Source organism: Temnothorax longispinosus, chromosome 4 (assembly GCF_030848805.1).
Source record: "Temnothorax longispinosus isolate EJ_2023e chromosome 4, Tlon_JGU_v1, whole genome shotgun sequence".
NCBI lineage: Eukaryota > Metazoa > Arthropoda > Insecta > Hymenoptera > Formicidae > Temnothorax > Temnothorax longispinosus.
This window is the reverse complement of record NC_092361.1, coordinates 8,339,829-8,359,723: the sequence shown is the minus strand read 5'-3', so window position 1 is coordinate 8,359,723 and position 19,895 is coordinate 8,339,829. Positions and strand designations below refer to the sequence as shown.

Here is a 19,895-nt window from a genome sequence, read left to right as displayed (position 1 = left end):
GGTAAATGTTTAGTATAACGCTCTCCCCTCCAATTTTCTTACAACTTTGTAAAATTGTTTATTTCTGTGTGTAAAAAAACATTCTGAGAAGGAAAATCGTCGCTCAGGTCTCGTTTTTTTTTTAATTTAATTTCAAAGTTTTGATGTCGGTAAGGTAGGAAAATGATCATTTACGTTTTTTAAATACTGCGCAACGTTATTTGTTACTATATTCACAAATTAAGTTGTCCGCATACTCATTAACGGTGCCATTTAGGTTAAATTTTATGGTTGTGAAATACTGTACGTGGCCAAAATTGATAAATTGATAAATTGTGATTTTCGTTAAAGCACTGCACACATACACGTGTGTATGCCCTGCTTTATAGAAATTGTGATTTTTGTTAAAGCAGGGCACACACACACGTGTGTATGTCCTGCTTTATAGAAGTTGTGATTTTGTTAAAGCAGGGCACAAACACACGTGTGTATGCCCTGGTTTATAGAAGTTGTGATTTTCGTTAAAGCAGGGCACAAACACACGTGAGTATGCCCTGCTTTATAGAAGTTGTGATTTTCGTTAAAGCAGGGCACAAACACACGTGTGTATGCCCTGGTTTATAGAAGTTGTGATTTTCGTTAAAGCAGGGCACGCACACACACGTGTGTATGCCCTACTTTATAGAAGTTGTGATTTTCGTTAAAGCAGGGCACACACACACACGTATGTATGCCTGCTTTATAGAAGTTGTGATTTTCGTTAAAACAGGGTACACACGTGTGTATCCACTGCTTTATAAAAGTTATGATTTTCGCTCGGATTTTTGTTAAAGCAGGGCACACACATGTTTTAAGCAGATATTTTGTATTTAATTAGCAAACAGTTGTCACGTGACCTTCAAATGAAGTTGCGCAGTACTTTAAAAACGTAAATTATCATTTTCCTACCTTACCGACATCAAAACTTTGAAATTAAATTTTAAAAAAACGAGACCTGAGCGACGATTTTCCTTCTCAAAATGTTTTTACACACAGAAATAAACAATTTTACAAAGTTTTAAGAAAATCGAAGAGGAGAGCGTTATACTAAACATTTACCGAGAGCGACAAGGAGAGAGTAATATTCTCCCTCTCGCTCGGCACTGCCGAGCGCTGGCGACACACCGATAGACCGAGCGTCACTCTGTGTGCGCAGTGGAGGGGGGCGCATGCGCGAAAAACCGGGCCGGATTCACATCACTGCGCATGGGTCGACGTCGTCCGCGTCGAACAGTTTCCGCGAGTGATAACCTGGTGCAGCGGTACCGAGGAAGGAAGGTTCTCGCACTGCGTTGCGCGTGGAAATTTCCACGGGAACCTTCTAGAACGGGCAATGCGCAAAAGGGCACGCGGGAGGGTAGTGAAAATCATCGTGTTTTCGCATGATCGCGCCAGATGTGCCGGCCGCGAACAATAGACGATCGAGAAAGTTCCGAGGAGTGGGAACGATCCGGCATAAGTGGGGAGCCCAAGCGAGAACGACCGCTCGAGGCAGTCTCTCGGGTATAGCCGTGGCGAATACACGTATCACACTCTGTACGATCGGCATACGCGTTATACTTTACAACCGAGAACTCCCGCGTACTATCGCGTATTGTATGTCCGACCGTCATCACGACAATTTTCGTTCCGTTTAAAATTACTTGTGGCTCTTCCGTCTTTTCCGTATTTTCGACTAAATATTTTAGAATAAATTGCGCATCGAACGCTTTCGCATTGTGTGCGATGCAAATAATTTTTTTGAAACATTTTGTCGTTCGCGTTGCAAAATCGACGAACTCTTTTACAGGATCGTGACGAAATACAAACTCGCGCACTCCGCACCAAGGGCATCGCTCCGACATGTCGTCTATCGCGGCGCACGTTTCGCAAATTTGTTGCGCGACGCAGAGAGTCGGTACGTGAACTTTGACGTTGTCCGTACTTTCGAGCGTCTCGTCTTGACGCGTTTCGAAATCATAGAACACGAATGCGTTGCGTTCTTTTTTGCTATTACGCTTGTTCGTTGCATCAGTGTCGTCATTTTTTTCGTTTCCAAGCGGAGCCTCTTTCCGTGCCAACGTAGTACTCGTACCTTCGCCAGGGTCTTCGTTTACGTCGGCATTACGACGAAGAGGCCGCATAAAACATAAATGATTAGCGGACTGCAACGAACAACACGTCTTGCAATACGAAACGCCGCATTCGTGTCGCAAACCTCTCTTGACGAATCGCCCGCAATTATCGCAAATCTTCACGGAACTGCAGACGCTCGCGAGCGATTTACCGTCGTAAGATTTTTGCGCGAGATGACGTTCGAAACACGAGTTTCCGAAAAACGCACGATTACACGCCGCGCACTTGACAATTTCTACTTCGGGATTCTCGCACGAGGGAGTGGCGTAACAGCGCGGACATTTTTTCGAACAGCGATGTCCTCTGCCTTTACGATACGCAGTGTTACACGACACGCAAAATTCCTTTTGAGTACCGGCGGCAGCATTCAAATTTAATATGGGGTTGTAATGACGCGAACGCTCGTAATACATAATATTTAAACGCCATGTAGGTTCGCGTTCTAACGAGGCGAGTAATTCGGCACCGTCGTACAAAGGATTCGCGCCGCTGCCAAAGTTGTTGGAATTATATATGATTATTGCTATATTTTCATTTGCGAGAAAATGTTGAAAACGTGCAACCTCCGGAATTCCGCACCCTTCTTCGGGTATCGTAACACCGGCGTTCCTCACCAGCTCCAACGCTAATTCACGTTGAAGCACGGAAGTCCGGCATCTTACGGAATTCCACCTGTCGTGCAACACTCCCGTACGTAGATTTCCGCGCTCGCGATAAATTCGTGCCAACACGAGGGAACGAGGTAGGCACAAATTATCGCTATTCCCGAGATCTACAATTGACCGCTTAGCGATGGCTGTTAATCTGTTTGTCGCACCCCCACGACCTACTGGCATCGCAACGTTGAAAACGCGCACGTCGAAATTTTGCGCGATATCTATTCCTCCGTTACTTTGCGCGATCGAGCTCACGAGATCCCATATACTCTCGGATGTTAAGTCTCGCGCTGGGCGAAACGATAGCCCCGCCGGACCGTGCGTTAGTTCCGCCGACTCGAACGATAAGCCGACGTAATCTCCCGGCCCAGTCGAACGTAACGCATACGCGTGAATCTCGCGGAACGCGTTTTCCAGCCAACGCACGGTATCCTCGCCTTCGGGTATCGGACGTACTCGAAAACTGGCCTCCCTACCGAGTATCCGGAAATTTCTAAATTGACGCGCGTTTTCTGCCACTAAATCTATATAATTAAATTGTCCGACCTGGTGATGCTGCTGATGCTGATGGTGATCCTGCTGACGTACGTGCTCCTGATGTTCCTCTGCACCCTCTCCACGGGGGTATTTCCTCCTCCTCCTCCACCTCTCCGTCTCTCTGCGTTTGAGATCCGTCAGCGTCGGCAGCAACAGTATTCTCCTCCTCCTCCTCGCTAGCACACTGCGTTTGCGAATCATCATCATCATCAGTGTTCGGAGCAACAGCATCGGTAAGACGGTCCGCACCACCTCCGCCCGACTGTACTAAAAAATTAAAAAACTTAGTCTCATACAATATTGATTTATATTACGTTTAAAAAGTTAAAAATTTTTTTCACGACCGCGATAGAGCATACTAAGGTAACTCACCTTTAGTTGCTTTTATCACTAGTGTAGGTTGACGTTTTTTTTTTTTGAATCTTTGTCTCTTATTAATTTTCCGGAGACAAGGGTCGAACCGGCGAGTAAGAAACATCTAATCAGAAATAATTACTTGTGATTAAAACGATAAAAATTACGGAATTAAAAATATAATAGTCAAATATTATTACCTTCATAATTGTTAGGTGCGTATCTCTCGTCGTCGTCGTCATCGTCATCGTCATTGGTCTCACTAATAATAATATCATCGTCAATATTATTGATATTATCATCACTCTCCTCCCCCTCCTCCTCCTCTTCCACCTCGTCCATCACCTCCTGCGACTCTTCTGCGTTTCGAACTTCTTGTTCTTTTTCCCCCTCTTCCTCCTCCTCCTCTTCCTCCTCCTCATCGTCGTCTTCCATCAATATTCGCTCGATTACATCGTCAATCGTCGAAACATCATCTGATTCCGATTCTTGTTCTTCTTCTTCTACTTCCCTTTCTGGTAAAATGTAACATTTCGTTATTTCTTTTATTCGGAGGGGTGTCAATAAGGCCGTTTTTTGGCCCACGTCAGAATCGCTCCAAACTGTGGTATTTTCTTCCTACCGATGTAGCTCACAACCTCCTAGAACCGTTTGCTGTCCGAGCAATTAGAGGCTGAGAACGGGTAACTTGAAATCTCAAAAATCAATGAAGTTTTTCACATGGTGGTAGTGCCGGTCTCATTTCAGCATGTAATTGTTGGAACGGAGGGTGGAAGGGAGGGTGGGGAAGGGAAAAAGTAAAAGCGGGAGATAGAGAAGGATGGGAAGGAGGGAGGGGGGAGGTAGAAGGGGAGAGAGGGAGGCAAAAATCTCTCCAAACTGTGGTATTTTTTTCCTACCGATGTAGCTCACAACCTCCTAGAACCGTTTGCTGTCCGAGCAATTAGAGGCTGAGAACGGGCAACTTAAAATCTCAAAAATCAATGGAGTTTTTCATATGGTGGTAGTGCCGGTCTCATTTCAGTATGTAATTGTTGGGAGAGAGGGAGGGTGGGAGGTAGAGGAGGAGGAAAGTAGAGAGGGAGAGAGACAGAGGAAGGGAGGGAGAGGGAGAAAAAAAGGCAGAGGGTGGCAGTGGGAGGGAGAGGGAGGCAGAGGGGGGCAGAGAAAAGGAAAGGGAGGAAGGGAGGAGAGAGGGAAAGAAAGAAAGAGAGAGAGAGAGAGAAAAAGAGAGAGAGAATGACGGGAACCAGACGGGAGGGAGCAGGTCTGCCTTCCTCTCCCTCCCTCTATCACTCTCTGCCTCCCTCTCCCTCCTTTCCCTCCCTTTCCCTATCTCCCTTTTCCTCTCTCTCTCTCCCTCCCTCTTTCTCTTCCATCCTACTTTCCACTCCCTCCCTCTTTCTCTTCCACCCTCCTTTCCACTCTCTCTTTTTCTCTTTCCCTCTCTTCTCCCTCCCTCTTTTTTCCTTTCCTCTGCCCCCCTCTGCCTCCCTCTCCCTCCCTCTGCCACGCTCTGCCTCCCTTTCTCTCTCCCTCCCTCCCTCCCTTCCTCTGTCTCTCTCCCACTCTACTTCCCTCCTCCTCTACATCCCACCCTCCCTCTCTCTTCTTTCTACCTTCCACCCTCCCTCTCTCCCTTTCTCCCAACAATTACATACTGAAATGAGACCGGCACTACCACCACATGAAAAACTCCATTGATTTTTGAGATTTCAAGTTGCCCGTTCTCAGCCTCTAATTGCTCGGACAGCAAACGGTTCTAGGAGGTTGTGAGCTACATCGGTAGGAAAAAAATACCACAGTTTGGAGAGATTTTACCTCCCTCTCTCCCCTTCTACCTCCCCCCTCCCTTCTTCCCATCCTTCTCCATCTCCCGCTTTCACTCTTTCCCTCCCCCCACTCTCCGTTCCAACAATTACATGCTGAAATGAGACCGACACTACCACCATGTGAAAAACTCCATTGATTTTTGAGATTTCAAGTTGCCCGTTCTCAGCCTCTAATTGCTCGGACAGCAAACGGTTCTAGGAGGTTGTGAGCTACATCGGTAGGAGGAAAATACCACAGTTTGGAGCGATTCTGACGTGGGCCAAAAAACGGCCTTATTGACACCCCTCCTTTTTATCTTATCTTATTTTTTAAAAATTTACCACGCGGCGTAAATATGGCCGAATCGGGTGAGCTCACAATTCTCATTTCCTCTTCTTGTTCTGCTTCTTCTTCTTCCCACCTCCTCTTGTTTTTCATCGTCATCTAAAACAGTATAAATTATATTTGATTTATTATACAAATATTGCAAGTGTTAGCTTTTACGTGTTATTATTAGTCTCTTACCGGAAGATAAATCGATGACGGGGATGTTGTCTGCGGGTAGTGGTGCAACGATTCTGGCTCTTCCTATAAAATTTAATATTTATAATATTTGTTTTTTTAATGAATAATTAATTTTATCATTTCCTACTTACGTGCTGGTACCGCCTCCTCATCAATGTTTTCTTCCGCTCGACGTCTCTGTCCTCGTCGGACCGGTAGGACAGCGGCAATGCGGTTCTCGTCTATTAAATTAATTTAAATTTTAATGATAAACTCTACTATATTAAAATTTTAAGGTACAATTTTTATTTCTAACACTTACTTATTCCGTTACGATGCAAGAATCTAGCAATATGCCCTCTTCCTGCGTCTTCTTCTTCATGACGAAAAGCTCCACGCGCTACTAATTCGCACAAAATGATATTCACCAATCTTTGATTTCTCTTAGAGTAACCCAGTTCATCCATAACACATAACAGGGTTCTGGAGCACCCAGGCACGAAACGTTTGAAAAGTTCATAATTCGCCTCTTCGACGATTGTCACTGCTTCTACAAACTTCCACTCATTAAACGCTTCTACAAACACTTGTTTATTAAAGTGTTTGCTTAAATTGCAACTCACTTTAAAAAAATCGATCAAAGTTGCGCGGAGAGACATTTTCGACACTTTACTTGTCTGATTAGCTAAGAGCATTGCAAGACGACTCCAGTACGGTCGGACAAATAAGGACTAACTCTCAGCTATAGTATTACAGACCATTTATAGTTGAAATATTTCCAAAAACTTCTAGAATAATGGCGTGACAAAAATTTTCTACCTAAACCATTGGTTACCAAATTCGAGGCTTCCCCGCCCATTTTCTTCCCACTCTCCATTACCGGTGAAAGAGAAAGGTTTTCGCAAAAAGTTATTTTTTGTCATAATCCCTTTTCCATCTTGTTCACAATAAAACCATAAAACCATATTCTTTTATTTAAGGCCTTTATTCCAACATGTAACTAGAAGGTTTTATTTTCCCATCTGAGAAATTTATTGATTTATTAATTGGTTCCAGTGTAAAAGAGACCAAAAACTTCTAGAATAATGGCGTGACAAAAAATGTCTACCTAAGTCCCTGGTTAGCAAATTCGAAACTTTCCTGCTCACTTTCTCCCTACCTTCCCTTTCAGGTAGAAAAAAAGTTTTCGGAGAAAGGTTCTATACCATAATCCCTTTTCCGTCTTGTTCACAATAAAACCATAAAACCATATTCTTTTATTTAAGGCCTTTGTTCCAACATGAAACTAGAAGATTTTATTTTCCCATCTGAGAAATTTATTGATTTATTAATTGGTTCCAGTGTAAAAGAGACCAAAAACTTCTAGAATAATGGCGTGACAAAAAATGTCTACCTAAGGCCCCGGTTAGCAAATTCGAAACTTTCCTGCTCACTTTCTCTCTACCTTCCCTTTCAGGTAGAAAAAAAGTTTTCGGAGAAAGGTTCTATACCATAATCCCTTTTCCGTCTTGTTCACAATAAAACCATAAAACCATATTCTTTTATTTAAGGCCTTTGTTCCATATGATTTATGACGGTGTTCTTTTTAGGACTTGGGTCTGAACAAAGAGTTTTCGAAAATATCAAATACACTTGGTTTCTAAGATTTGCTCATGTATTACTTATTTTCTGCGGAAACGAGGTTGTAAAACAGGAACGGACAGGTTCGCTTTATGACGTCATGCAACTATTCCGTTTTAAATAAAAGTTTTTATTATTGAACGCATTCGAAAAATTTACGATTTAGAAACTGACCAATCCTGAAAAAATAAGAGAAAAAGGAATTTGTTGCGGAGAACGTGAGGATTGAAGAAAAATAGAAAAAAGTAGAAGTTACAAAAAAAATGTTTATTACTACAAATTCTTCTTCATAGGAAAAAAATACAATTTAGTCGCTTATAAAGTAAGGTTGTAGATAAAATGTTTAAACAATAATGTTATAAAATTTACAATCCGCGATTCGACAAAATTATACGACAGATTTCGGTAAAGCGCAGCAAACAAAGTTCTATCATTACTATATTAAAATACGCATCGAGGAAAGTTAAATCGGTTATTTGCTTTTGTACATTAAATTCGATGTCGAAGTAATTTCCTCTGAGAGTCAATTTTACAATATCCTTATCTATATAACCTTTAGGAAGATTTAACTCTATTTCCTTAATAAAATAACGCGCGCAATTGTTAACATTGTCGGCCACTGTTTTTAAATGTAATAAATGTGCATCGATACATTTCGCAATATTTTTCAGCCCGAGAAATGTAGGCTTCTGCATCACAATTGCCACAGCGTATGTTTTTCGTTTCTTCGTCGGTGGACAATTTTCCTCGCCTGTTCGTTGATTCGTCCTGGCAGAAGTATCTTCCTCGTTTTCCTTGTACGTCAGCAATATGGATCTTGCTCCGTAAGCCGAAGTAAAATTGACGGAGATATTGTTAATGGAGATAGAATTCGGCTTCAATTTGCTTTCTCCATTTAAATATTCGCTCACGAGTCCCATGTTCTCTTGAAACTGCTGCCACGATTTCTCGTCGAAATAAACGCCGTCCGCACAGTTGCCGGTTAATTTGACCAACGGCACGAAAACTCCCTCGGATGTTGCTTGCAAACCCACATGAATTCTCTTCGTATGGGAGCTGTTGAGTCCATATGTTGTCGATAACAGCATATGTAATTGCTCGTTTCTTCCCTTGAAGTCACGTCCCTTATCAAGAATCCCTTTATCAGGAATATCGCGAGTGAACATCCGCTTCTCAGAATTATTAGCGTCTTCTCTGTGACTAGCCATTGTTCTTATTTTTTCGTAATATCGGCTGACACACACACACACACCAATCGAAAAGTCAGATGAGAGAGTTATACTTTTTCACTGGCAAACTTGTCGCTTCGAACGTTGGGACTCGAATGATTTTGCTTCGTAACGTTAGTCAAAACGTTAACTTCGTTTGTAACGTTGTAGAAAAATTAGTCTGCGCGCGCAGATAGAAAATTAGAAAACTTTAGATTTTTCTAGACTTTTCTAGAATTTTTTTAGTTTAAACTAAAAATTCTGTTATATAGGTAGTTTATATAGGAAGCTAAGAGAATTTGTTAATAAAGTGATCGGCTAAAAATCTTATACGAAAAGCGTAATAGTTAAAAAATTTTTTAATTTTAAATAAAAATATTTCTAAAAAAATAAAGGAACAACAAAAATCTATTCGAGCTCTTTTTATCTTTTTAAATCATTTAATAAATAATTCTTTGTATGTCCTTAGATAAAAGAATATAATTTTGTCGAATCGCGGATTGTAAATTTTATAACATTATTGTTTAAACATTTTATCTACAGCCTTACTTTATAAGCGACTAAATTGTATTTTTTCCTATGAAGAAGAATTTGTAGTAATAAACATTTTTTTGTAACTTCTACTTTTTTCTATTTTTCTTCAATCCTCACGTTCTTCGCAACAAATTCCTTTTTCTCTTATTTTTTTTCAGGATTGGTCAGTTTCTAAATCGTAAATTTTTCGAATGCGTTCAATAATAAAAACTTTTATTTAAAACGGAATAGTTGCATGACGTCATAAAGCGTACCTGTCCGTTCCTGTTTTACAACCTCGTTTCCGCAGGAAATAAGTAATACATGAGCAAATCTTAGAAACCAAGCGTATTTATTTATTTCGAAAACTCTTTGTTCAGACCCAAGTCCTAAAAGGAACACCGTCATAAATCATAAAAACTCTTTGATACAAAAAAAAGGTTGGATTCGTCACGTCTCGATACAAGCCTGGTCATTTCTGTCCAGACCCAAGTCCTAAAAGAACGCCGTCATAAATCATAAAATTCCTTCGATACAAAAAAGTTGGATTGTGTCACGTCACAAAGCGAACCTGTCCGTTCCTGTTTCTCCCTCCCCTCGAGGCAAAACGCTCTTAAAAATTCCATTTTCCGTTTTCGGCATCTTAGCATCATATCCTTTTTCGAGCTTAGCGTCGTCTACCACGTGCTCCCACCAAAATGGCGCTGGCCGGCTCTTCCGCTATTTTACCGCGTGACTTCAGCGTCGTCCGCCACGTGCAGGCCCAAAAAGACGCTGGACACTTTAGGCGGGAGAGCCAATCAGACGCCGGGTAGGTATGGGGTATCCAATCCAAACGCTCCATTTAGTTACTATTTTGAATCCGACATTTTTGTTTCGTAGTCGTCCACCACGTGCAGTCCCAAAAAAGACACTAGGCACTAGACGCCTCAGGGGTGGGAGGGCCAATCAGACGCTGGGTAGGTATGGGGTATTCAATCAAAACGCTCCATTTGATTCCGCCATTTTTGTCTCGTAGTTTTCCACCACGTGCAGTCCCAAAAAAATCACTAGACACTAGACGCCTCAGGGGAGGGAGGGAGGGCCAATCAGACGCTGGGTAGGTATAGGGTATCCAATCAGAACGCTGGCTAGGTATGGGGTATCCAATCAGAACGCTGGCTAGGTATGGGGTATCCAATCAAATCGCTCCATTTCACCCGCACTTCCCACGGCAGCCAATCAGAGAGCTCCAAGGTCACGTGGGCAGACAGTCTGGCCACGCCCTTGGCGCCGGAGGGGTCGGTGGAGGGGTTTGTTTTGACGCCCCATACCTATCCACTTACTACTAACGGCAGATCCGCGTGGGCGTCGTGCAGGTCCCGCGGGTACTCGATATCTACCTCCAGAATGTAACCGACGTCGCTGTCCGCTGGCACGGTCGTCACGTCGAAATTCTCAGGGTCGTCGAGCCACTGGAAATTCGCGTACGGCAACGATTCGCTCATAGCCCATCCGTACAGATTGTTCACGTCGTAATACATGAGATACGTAGTGGGCTGGGACGAGTCGTGCGTCGGTACGTGCCTGTTGTTGGCTCGCGCGTACCTGAGCCAACATTGACTGAGGCCGCCGCGTATTCCGCGTTCCACGAACAGCACCATGTCGATGTCGGTGAGCAGCTCGAAACGCACGCCGGTGTATCTCAGCATGGCGTCCCACGTGTACCCCGGCAACGTGTAGTAATGCGCGGGATCAAGCCCATAACTCGCTGAACACTCGTCCCGAAAATTTTCAAATATATCCGCCAGAAGAAGCACGTCGGTCTTGAGATACAGATCGCTGTACTCGCCGAGATCTCGCACGCGAAAACGTCGCCAGACCCTCGTCGCGTGCTCGTAGTCGCTTTCGCTCGCGGTCTCGTCGGTCAGGGAGCTGTAAAAGACCTCGCGCGGCGGAAGCTCGGTCTCCCGCAGTTTGTCCGCGCTGTCGACGTACTCGTACGGAAACACTCCCTTGCGAGTGAGCAGATCGAGATCCTCCGCGCTCAAATCCGCGTACTCCGAACGCGTGATTCTCAGCTTGTCGTCCCTGTTCAGATAGGACGCCAAGGTTTCGATACTCGCCGCTAAAAATTTATACGAGTCCACGAATCGAAACTTTACGTACCGATCCCATTTCCCGTCCGTCTGCGTCTCCTTAACGGTCTTCGAGAAAGATATGTAGCTTTCCTTCGTGAGCGGCAGCAGATCGACCCCGCCCTCGAAATCGTTCGCGATTTTCTCGACGACGAAGTGCGCGTCGTAACCCGACAAATTGTGGAAGAACACGGGAATCACGTAAACGTTTCTGTAATTCAGATTGCAACGAGAATGCGCCGGACCTCTGTAACGTCCGGTTAGGTGACAGTGATCCCGCACGCGCTTGTCCTCCGGTTGAAACGATCTCCCGCACACGTGACAATGAGTTGCGAGCAGAAATTCGCTTTTCTCGTCCTCCGTAAGTTCCATCATTGCTATATTGGTGGAAAATTTATTCTTAACGCGACGCGCGAGAACGCGAAGCTCGTTTACGAACCACGAAACGCAATCCTCGCCGCGACGATATCTGTACGCGGACGCGGTATCGTCGTAGGTGCAGCACAGATAGTAGCCCAGGCTGAACGGTACGTGACGCTGATAAGCGTATCTTTCCGTTCTCGGGCCCCCTTCGACGTTTTCCCTCTCCCGTCGTTCGAGAAGACACTCCAGATCCGCGTACACCACGAAGGGAAGTCGCTCCTTTCTGTCGTAATTGTCGAAAGACAGCCACTTGTCGCTCTCGTTCGGGAGAACGACGGCGCAGTCGTTCATTCGGCCGCAGTCGACGCTGTGGGCGACCAACTTGTCGCGCGTATAGAAATAGTGTAGACATCTGCGAAATAACGTGCGAGCAATTACTGCGTGTATGTAAAAAAAATAACGCTTCGTCTTTTCCTTGTTCCCCGTGTTTTTTTTTTCATTTCATTTCTTTTACCTACCGATCGCAAACGTGCTTCGCGTACCGTTTCGCTGTCAATTGCGAATTCACCAATCGCGACAGATTCTTTATCCAGGCGAAATGGCCCCTGTTGACGCCGCGCAGCGTATCGCGCAGATACAGCAGATTTACGTGCCTGTTCCGCTTATCGTCGGTCAACCGCAAAGGCACGATCGCGTTGTGTGTTCGGCGCCCGGCCGAACTTAGCTTTCTTTTCAATTCCTTTCCGAGTTGTAAACACATTGATCGATACGTCGTTCTGACGTTCGAATTTCCGATCGTTTTCAGATCTATGGGAAAATCGATCCCGTCGAGATTCAGCACCGTCGCGTAATCGGGATACGAGCCGCATCTTTCCGCGTGCCGCTCGGCGGGGTACAGAGCGGCGACCACCGCGCGCGCGAAACACGTGTCGTTCTCCAACGGCACGTTGACCACCGCCTTTTTAAGTCTTATACCCAGCGGTATTTTCATCCAACATTCCACGCGCATGGGATTACACTTATTCACGTTCACGATTAGGTTCAATATTCGCGACAACGCCCATTCGCTGTCGCGTTCCTGAAATTCTTCCAACCGCGTTAGAATCGCGTCGCGCACGTGTCTATCGTACCACTCGCTCAGATCGGACCCCGGGAGAAGCTGTTCGTTTCGCGTAGCGATACTCTTCACGTCGGTCTTAACGTCTGCTACGAATTCCACGTTGAATATGACGTTGACCTTCAGACACCCGTGTTCGGTCATATTATCCCGCACCTTTTCGAGCACGGTGCCCTTCGCGTCGTCGAGAAATCGCGCGGGTTCGATGTACGTCGAGTTCGTCACGGCGTCGGTCAGCACACGACGCTGGAACGCCGCGTCGATCTCGATCCACGAGAAACCTCTGCCGCTGCTGCCGCCGCTACCGCCTTCCCCTCCGTCCAAACCGGCACCTACGGCGCGTTCGAATCGTCGACGCAGATCCTCCCTCGAACCTTCCAATCGCGCTATCAGAGCCACCAGAGCGGACACGGCTCCCGTGTTTCCTCGTTTCCCGGAGCGTTTGACTCGACACTGCTCCCGCAGGAGTCGGAGACACTCGTCGCATCGCCGTCTCCACGCGCGGAACCCGTCCGCGTCGCGGACGTCCGCGGCGAGCAACTCGTCGCACTCTTTCCGCATCGCGTCCAGAAAGGTTCACCCTCGGGAACGTTGAACTTCACTCGGTCGAAAAGACGACGAGACCGGGCAGTTTGAATCCGATGTATCCTGCTCTCTCCTCCGTACACCGTCTCGTGATAGAGATAGTAATCGAGCGGCAGGCGACGCGTATAATCGCTCGCCCTGACGGAGTTTGCCACCGTCGTCTCTATCCACTTTTGCTCGCGATCGGTTCGCGCTCCGATTTCCCTTCGCAGATGATAGGTAGCCAGATTCCATCGCGCGTCCTCCTTCGCCACCGACGCGCGCGCACTCGACAACGGTGCTTCAACTCGCCGATTCGTCGTCCGAATCAGACGAAAACTTAGGCATGGGCTCGCTACAGCGCCATTCGTCGTCCGATTCTTGGAAGACGGGTAACGGCGATCGTTCATTCGCGAGTACCCCAGCCGAAATGCTAGCGTCTTTTCGACGTCTATAGATGTCGATAGATGTCGAATCGGCATCTATAAGATGTCAATTGGACGTCTATAGACGTCGGCGTTCCGGCTGGGACGTATCGCCGACGCTACATTCGCACCGCTGACGTCTATATCAAAATAAAAAATCTCCATCTTCAATCCGCCACATTAATGTTTCGGTGTAATCATAAGTATCCCACAAACCTATTTTACAATTCCCTCCACACTGTAAACAGAACTCGTGCGTCGATCCTTCGTCGTAAACGTTACGGACGCTGCCGCGAACTATACACCAACATGTTTTAACGTATAAGTCTAAAGACCTCCAAATGTGTTCGGTTCTACCGATATGCAATTTGAAATGCAATTTAAAATGCTTGGGACACCACCACCTGCGTTCGTTTCTACTGATATGCGATCTAGAATGCTTGGGACACCACGTGTCAATGCCAGCGAGTACGTTTCGAAATCCGACTTCTCTGCCGCGAAGCAAACGCACCATCGACGAGCAATAGCGTCCGTCCGTTCCCATACCGTATTTTTTTACAAATATATTAACTGTCGACCGCGCTCTAGAATTCTCGTAGAAAAAAACCGTTTGCCGCGGGAGAGGTTCACTGGCGCACAGTACAATTGCGCACGTTGCAATTGCACACAGTACTATTGGACACATAACGTCGCGCACCGTACGATTAGACACGTTTCAATTGCGCACAGTTCGTTTAGACACATTTTAATGGCGCACAGTTCAATTGGACACCGTTGCTTTTGGACACAACACATATTATTAACTTATTTAAATAAATAAACGTATGTTGCATTGGACACGGTTTTTGCGCACCGTACAATCGCGCACCGTACAATCGCGCACCGTTCAATCGCCGCAGCGCGTCAATCGCCACGTACAATTGCGCACCGTACAATCGCGCACCGTTCAATCGCGCACCGTTCAATCGCGCACCGTATGTACAATGCGCACCGTACAATCGCGCACCGTACAATCGCGCACCGTACAATCGCGCACCGTACAATCGCGCACCGTTCATCGCGCACCGTTACAATCGCGCACCGTACAATCGCGCACCGTACAATCGCGCACATCATCGCGCACCGTTACAATCGCGCACCGTTACAATCGCGCACCGTTACAATCGCGCACCGTACAATCGCGCACCGTACAATCGCACCGTACAATCGCGCACCGTTTAATCGCGCACAGTTAGATCAAGCGTATCTTAAATATTCATACGTTATGACTGGATACATCTGAGAAACGGCAATGAAGTGTAAGGCAAAACTGGAGAATAATATAATGTAATTATTAATAATTATATTATATCGTTCCGTATAAGTTTGCCTTGCATACCACCGTTTTGACAGATTTACTAACCTCTCGTAATGTGTCAGCGTAATAATTTATTTTTATTTCAGAAACATGCTTCTTTGAGCTTTATTTCGAATGCAATGTCAGTAAGTGTATTGTGTATTTTTATATTTCGTAAAAATACAAGAATGCAGTTCAATAACATTCCTAGCAATATTCGAAGAAGTATTAGATTCCTTATTTTCAGTGATGAATCAGATTCTATATTTATGTTATAGATAGCATATCACGGTGTTTTGTGCAGCATCTTCATCAGTGCTGAGATGGAAGAAGTTTATTTACAATGCAAATTGCTGTTTCCGTGTCCTTCAGGTAAGTTGCTAATTAATAAACTATTCGTACGTATATACTGTAATACGTATATACTCATGAGATTTGACATTTCTACTAAAGAGTTTTTCTGTATACGAATTTATAATATATAATACTATTTATTAACATTTTTAAACGCCTATTTCAGGTATAAAGAACTGAGAGCCGCATATCCTACGCATCTATAGCAATTTGCACAGCAGGCCTGTTATCGAGCACTAAAAAAAATTCATTAACAAAACACGAGATTCTTTTAAGCGAGAGTTGATTATAATTTTCTCCGCTATTAGAATCCTGTGAAATGTTATGAAAACATCAACGATCATCTTATTATCTTTCTGACTTTTTGGAAATTGATCCTTTACTCTCAAAGCGTGTTTGTACAATGCCATTTATTGTCCATCACAATCAGTCAAAACAAGAATCTACAAAGAGCAACATTATGTATTAAATATACAATAAATGACGTAAATAAATTAAAAGTTTATTTACACAAAATTGTATTCTTTTAATCATAATGATCATTTATATATGAACCTCTGTTTCTTGATAGTTAAACTACAATTTCTAGTGTATATACATTAAAAGAGATTGATTCAAATGTTTAGAATATCAAAATGGACTGTTATTCAAATAATCATTATAATCAAAAAATTTTATCGATCGGATGATATATGACAGATACTAAACTGGATTGTAAATCGCTGTCTAAACGTAGTCTATGATAATTGTAAAATGGTAATGGTAATGGTTTCTTATTAAAACACGTTTTTTTTTGTTTCTTTACAATTTATATCTTTATTGAACATTTTTATAAAATGTACTTATCGTGTTGTATAATGTATACGGCGAAACGTTAGAAAAATAATATCACATGACAGCGCATTATACATTTATACATATACTTATGTATCTATACATAGGAAGACTATCAAATTATCTTTGGTCATGTATCTCTTGCACAAAAGGTAAAATCTATGTATTTAATTACAATGAGCTGCATATATTACGCATAAACAACTTTAGAAACTAGAACCTTCATTTACATTTTGAAAGGTACTTAATCGTTATAAAAATAAAATAGAAAAAGATGAAAAAAATGTCTTCCGCTCTGAACTAACTTACAGGAAAATAAAAATAATTTTAAACAAAAGATCTGCATTTCTGTCGCACTGACAACAAATTTACATTTATAACATCGTTAGTTCTCGTCTCTTTGTAGACTATTTGATAAGGATGACAAATACATATAAAAAAAACTAGTTTAAACTCATGTGGACACCGCCATAGTACATAACTGTGCTTATAATAAAGACGAAACTGAAATATATAAGTATAATTGCAAAAATATGAATGTCACAATAAAAACAATACCAATATAAAAAATGCTTTCTTATGCTAAGACATTTCAGAAGCAGACAGCTTCTTACGGGTTTTCTAACTCTAAAATACTTTTCACAAATATAATATCGCATACCGGACATCGATAACGTTCCAAACGTTCGATGCATTAAACGCAACAGCAAAATGACCACGGAGTACAAAAATACAAGAGGGTTTTTATTAAACTTGACAATTTGAATTATCCAGCTTTTGTAATGCTTGCCGTCCATTTGTCTGCAGCTGTTGATCAATTCTAGGTAAAACCAATTTTGGAAACTTCGTCATATCAATACTCCGCTCAGGTATGTTTCCGTGTTCATTGTAAGAGTTTTCTATAAGTAAAAAATAATGCAACAATTAGTATACAAAATTTTGTCTAATGCAATAGCATAATAAACTTGAAAGAAAAGTGGAATTTAAAAATTAAGTTGTAAAAAAATTAAAAAATGGAAATATCTATAAAAATAAAAAAATAAAATTATGTAGTTGATTACACAAAGGTATTTGCGTGTGTTTTTTATTAAACAATTTTAATATTGTATAAAATATATTAAAGAGAAGAAAAAGAAAAGTTATGGCATAAGTAAGCTTTTGTGTTTGACCTGCTTCGCACTATTTAAGAGTATAATTTTTTTCAAGTTATTGCAGAAGAAGAAAGGCCATGTATTTTACAAGTTTCCTATCTGCATGTCTCAAAAAAATTGAAGATACGTATAAAAAATTTGGAAACTTATATCTTCTATTGTATAAACTGATTCTACACTTTAATATATATATGAATCAACAATATAAAAACTTTGGCCTTTTTTAAAAAGTAATACCACTAATATTTAGGAAATTAGTTTTTATTTATATGTACAAAGACTAAATTTAATTATAAATACAGACTGAATTTGTGAGATTGAAAAATACTTGACGTTTTCGGATATTCGACTTTCTCTTTACAAGAATATGTACTAGTAATAATGAAGAAAGTGATTTAAGAAAAACTTAATAATGCGTGCTACGTAATTTCACTAGATTTAAAATATCTGAAATTTGTGTATGCTAAGACATTTTAGAAGCAGACAGCTTCTTACGGTTTTTTAACTATAAGACAAGTTTCATAAGTAGTATTGCATATCGGACATCACTTATGTTCCAAACGTTCGATACATTCAATGCAACAGGCGAGATGACCACAGGGTACAAAAATATGTGTTCGCGCATTTGTAGTACACAGCGTGCAGATATCTTCGGTAGACTTCTCTGTTGATACATTCTGACTGTTTTGAAGATCCCAATTTACAATGTGGAATGGAAGTTCTTCACAGGCATTACTGTCATCCGAATACCAATACCTATAATCGTCACCTGGCACCTCATATATCGCTTCATCTGTGAAGAGAAAGCGAAAATAAATTTTAATATTGCTTATATGTCTGTGCAAAAAGAAATAACTTTAATTTTACAATTTACAGCAGTACTGTGTACTACTAAATGGTGATAAGATTACCTCGTATTTGAGTTTCAAGTCTTCAGCTTTTGTAATGCTTGCCGTCCATTTGTCTTCAGCTGTCGATTAATTTTACGTAAAACCAATTTTGGTAACTTCGTCACATCAATGTTCCGTACATGCATGTTTCCGTGTTTATTGTAAGAATTTTCTATTAATAAGAAATAATGCAATAATTAGTATAAAACATTTTTTCATGCAATAGTATAATAGACTTTTAAAAAAGTAAAATTACATAACTGAGATGTTAAAAACTAAAAAATGTATCTGTAAAAATGAAAAAAACAGATTTATGTAATCGACCACGAAGATATTCGTGTCCTTTATTAAACAATATAATATTTCATGAAATACAATAAAGAAAAGAAAAAGAAAAGTTATGGCATAACAGTGCGGTGCGTGCGTGCGTGCGTGCGTGCGTGCGTGCGTGCGTGCGTGCGTGCGTGCGTGCGTGTGCGTGCGTGCGTGCGCGTGCGTGCGTGCGTGCGTGCGTGCGTGCGTGCGTGCGTGCGGTGCGTGCGTGCGTGCGTGCGTGCGTGCGTGCGTGCGTGCGTGCGCGTGCGTGCTGCGTGCGTGCGTGCGTGCGTGCGTGCGTGCGTGCGTGCGTGCGTGCGTGCGTGCGTGCGGCGTGCGTGCGTGCGTGCGTGCGTGCGTGCGTGCGTGCGTGCGTGTGCGTGCGTGCGTGCGTGCGTGCGTGCGTGCGTGCGTGCGTGCGTGCGTGCGTGCGTGCGTGCGTGCGTGTGCGTGCGTGCGTGCGTGCGTGCGTGCGTGCGTGCGTGCGTGCGTGCGTGCGTGCGTGCGTGCGTGCGTGCGTGCGTGGTGCGTCGTGCGTGCGTGCGTGCGTGCGTGCGTGCGTGCGTGCGTGCGTGCGTGCGTGCGTGCGTGCGGTCCGCGCTAATTAAAAAAGTATAATTTAGAAGGCAAGTTATAATTGAGCTATTATATGATATGTAATTTCTATATATGGGGCATTCTCCGTGAAATCAGACACCCCCTCTGTCCAAAAATTGGAGTCACCTAAAAAATTCTTTCGGGGCTCATTTTATAGCTACACATATGTAGTTTTAGTAGAGCAGCGGCCTTTTGAAAAATCAACATGGCGGACCCCAATATGGTGGCCGAAGTCTGCGGGTAACGAGGTACGACAGATGAAATCGTTACTTGGAAGTTATAGACTGTCATAGAAAAATGTGTTAATGTGTTTATTTAGTAGTTAGCATTGAATCCATGGAAAAAATAAATTTTTAGTTTGTCCAAAACCAATATGGCGGCCAAATTATCTGTGAAATGCTAAAAAATAACTATTTCGTTTTTTAAAACATACAAACTGCGTTCAATTTTCACAAAAATTTATATTATGATACATTTTAAGATGTTGATCATAAA

General features: G+C 42.9%; 2 protein-coding genes and 2 long non-coding RNA genes across 4 annotated transcripts; all 4 read right to left on the bottom strand.

Annotated features, from left to right (window-relative positions):
• Positions 1-3,522: 3,522 nt before the first annotated feature.
• On the bottom strand, positions 3,523-4,005 carry LOC139811090 (uncharacterized). Its single transcript, XR_011731542.1, has 3 exons — positions 3,881-4,005; positions 3,699-3,804; positions 3,523-3,593 (listed from the first exon to the last, which is right to left on the bottom strand). It is a non-coding gene; the product is annotated as an uncharacterized lncRNA (long non-coding RNA).
• A 3,976-nt stretch (positions 4,006-7,981) lies between these two features.
• Positions 7,982-8,824, bottom strand: LOC139811510 (uncharacterized). The gene has a single exon (XM_071775782.1). The coding sequence runs from the start codon at positions 8,822-8,824 to the stop codon at positions 7,982-7,984; it is 843 nt and encodes a 280-aa protein (XP_071631883.1).
• A 963-nt stretch (positions 8,825-9,787) lies between these two features.
• LOC139811507 (uncharacterized) lies at positions 9,788-13,495 on the bottom strand. Its single transcript, XM_071775780.1, has 3 exons — positions 12,336-13,495; positions 10,663-12,229; positions 9,788-9,832 (listed from the first exon to the last, which is right to left on the bottom strand). Exons 1-3 carry the CDS (start codon positions 13,493-13,495, stop codon positions 9,788-9,790), a joined length of 2,772 nt encoding a protein of 923 aa, XP_071631881.1.
• A 3,675-nt stretch (positions 13,496-17,170) lies between these two features.
• LOC139811659 (uncharacterized) lies at positions 17,171-18,381 on the bottom strand. Its single transcript, XR_011731694.1, has 2 exons — positions 18,148-18,381; positions 17,171-17,346 (listed from the first exon to the last, which is right to left on the bottom strand). It is a non-coding gene; the product is annotated as an uncharacterized lncRNA (long non-coding RNA).
• Positions 18,382-19,895: the final 1,514 nt, after the last annotated feature.

What these genes read in the sequence shown, in the direction of transcription:
- LOC139811507 (XM_071775780.1), bottom strand. Translation starts at nt 13,495, where the DNA reads ATGCGGAAAGAGTGCGACGAGTTGCTCGCCGCGGACGTCCGCGACGCG. An exon ending in GCGAAGCACGTTTGCGATCG is followed by an intron (nt 12,230 to 12,335) that starts GTAGGTAAAAGA and finishes GTTATTTCGCAG; the next exon opens with ATGTCTACACTATTTCTATA. An exon ending in ACGCGGATCTGCCGTTAGTA is followed by an intron (nt 9,833 to 10,662) that starts GTAAGTGGATAG and finishes GCGTTCTTTTAG; the next exon opens with GACTTGGGTCTGGACAGAAA.
- LOC139811510 (XM_071775782.1), bottom strand. Translation starts at nt 8,824, where the DNA reads ATGGCTAGTCACAGAGAAGACGCTAATAATTCTGAGAAGCGGATGTTC.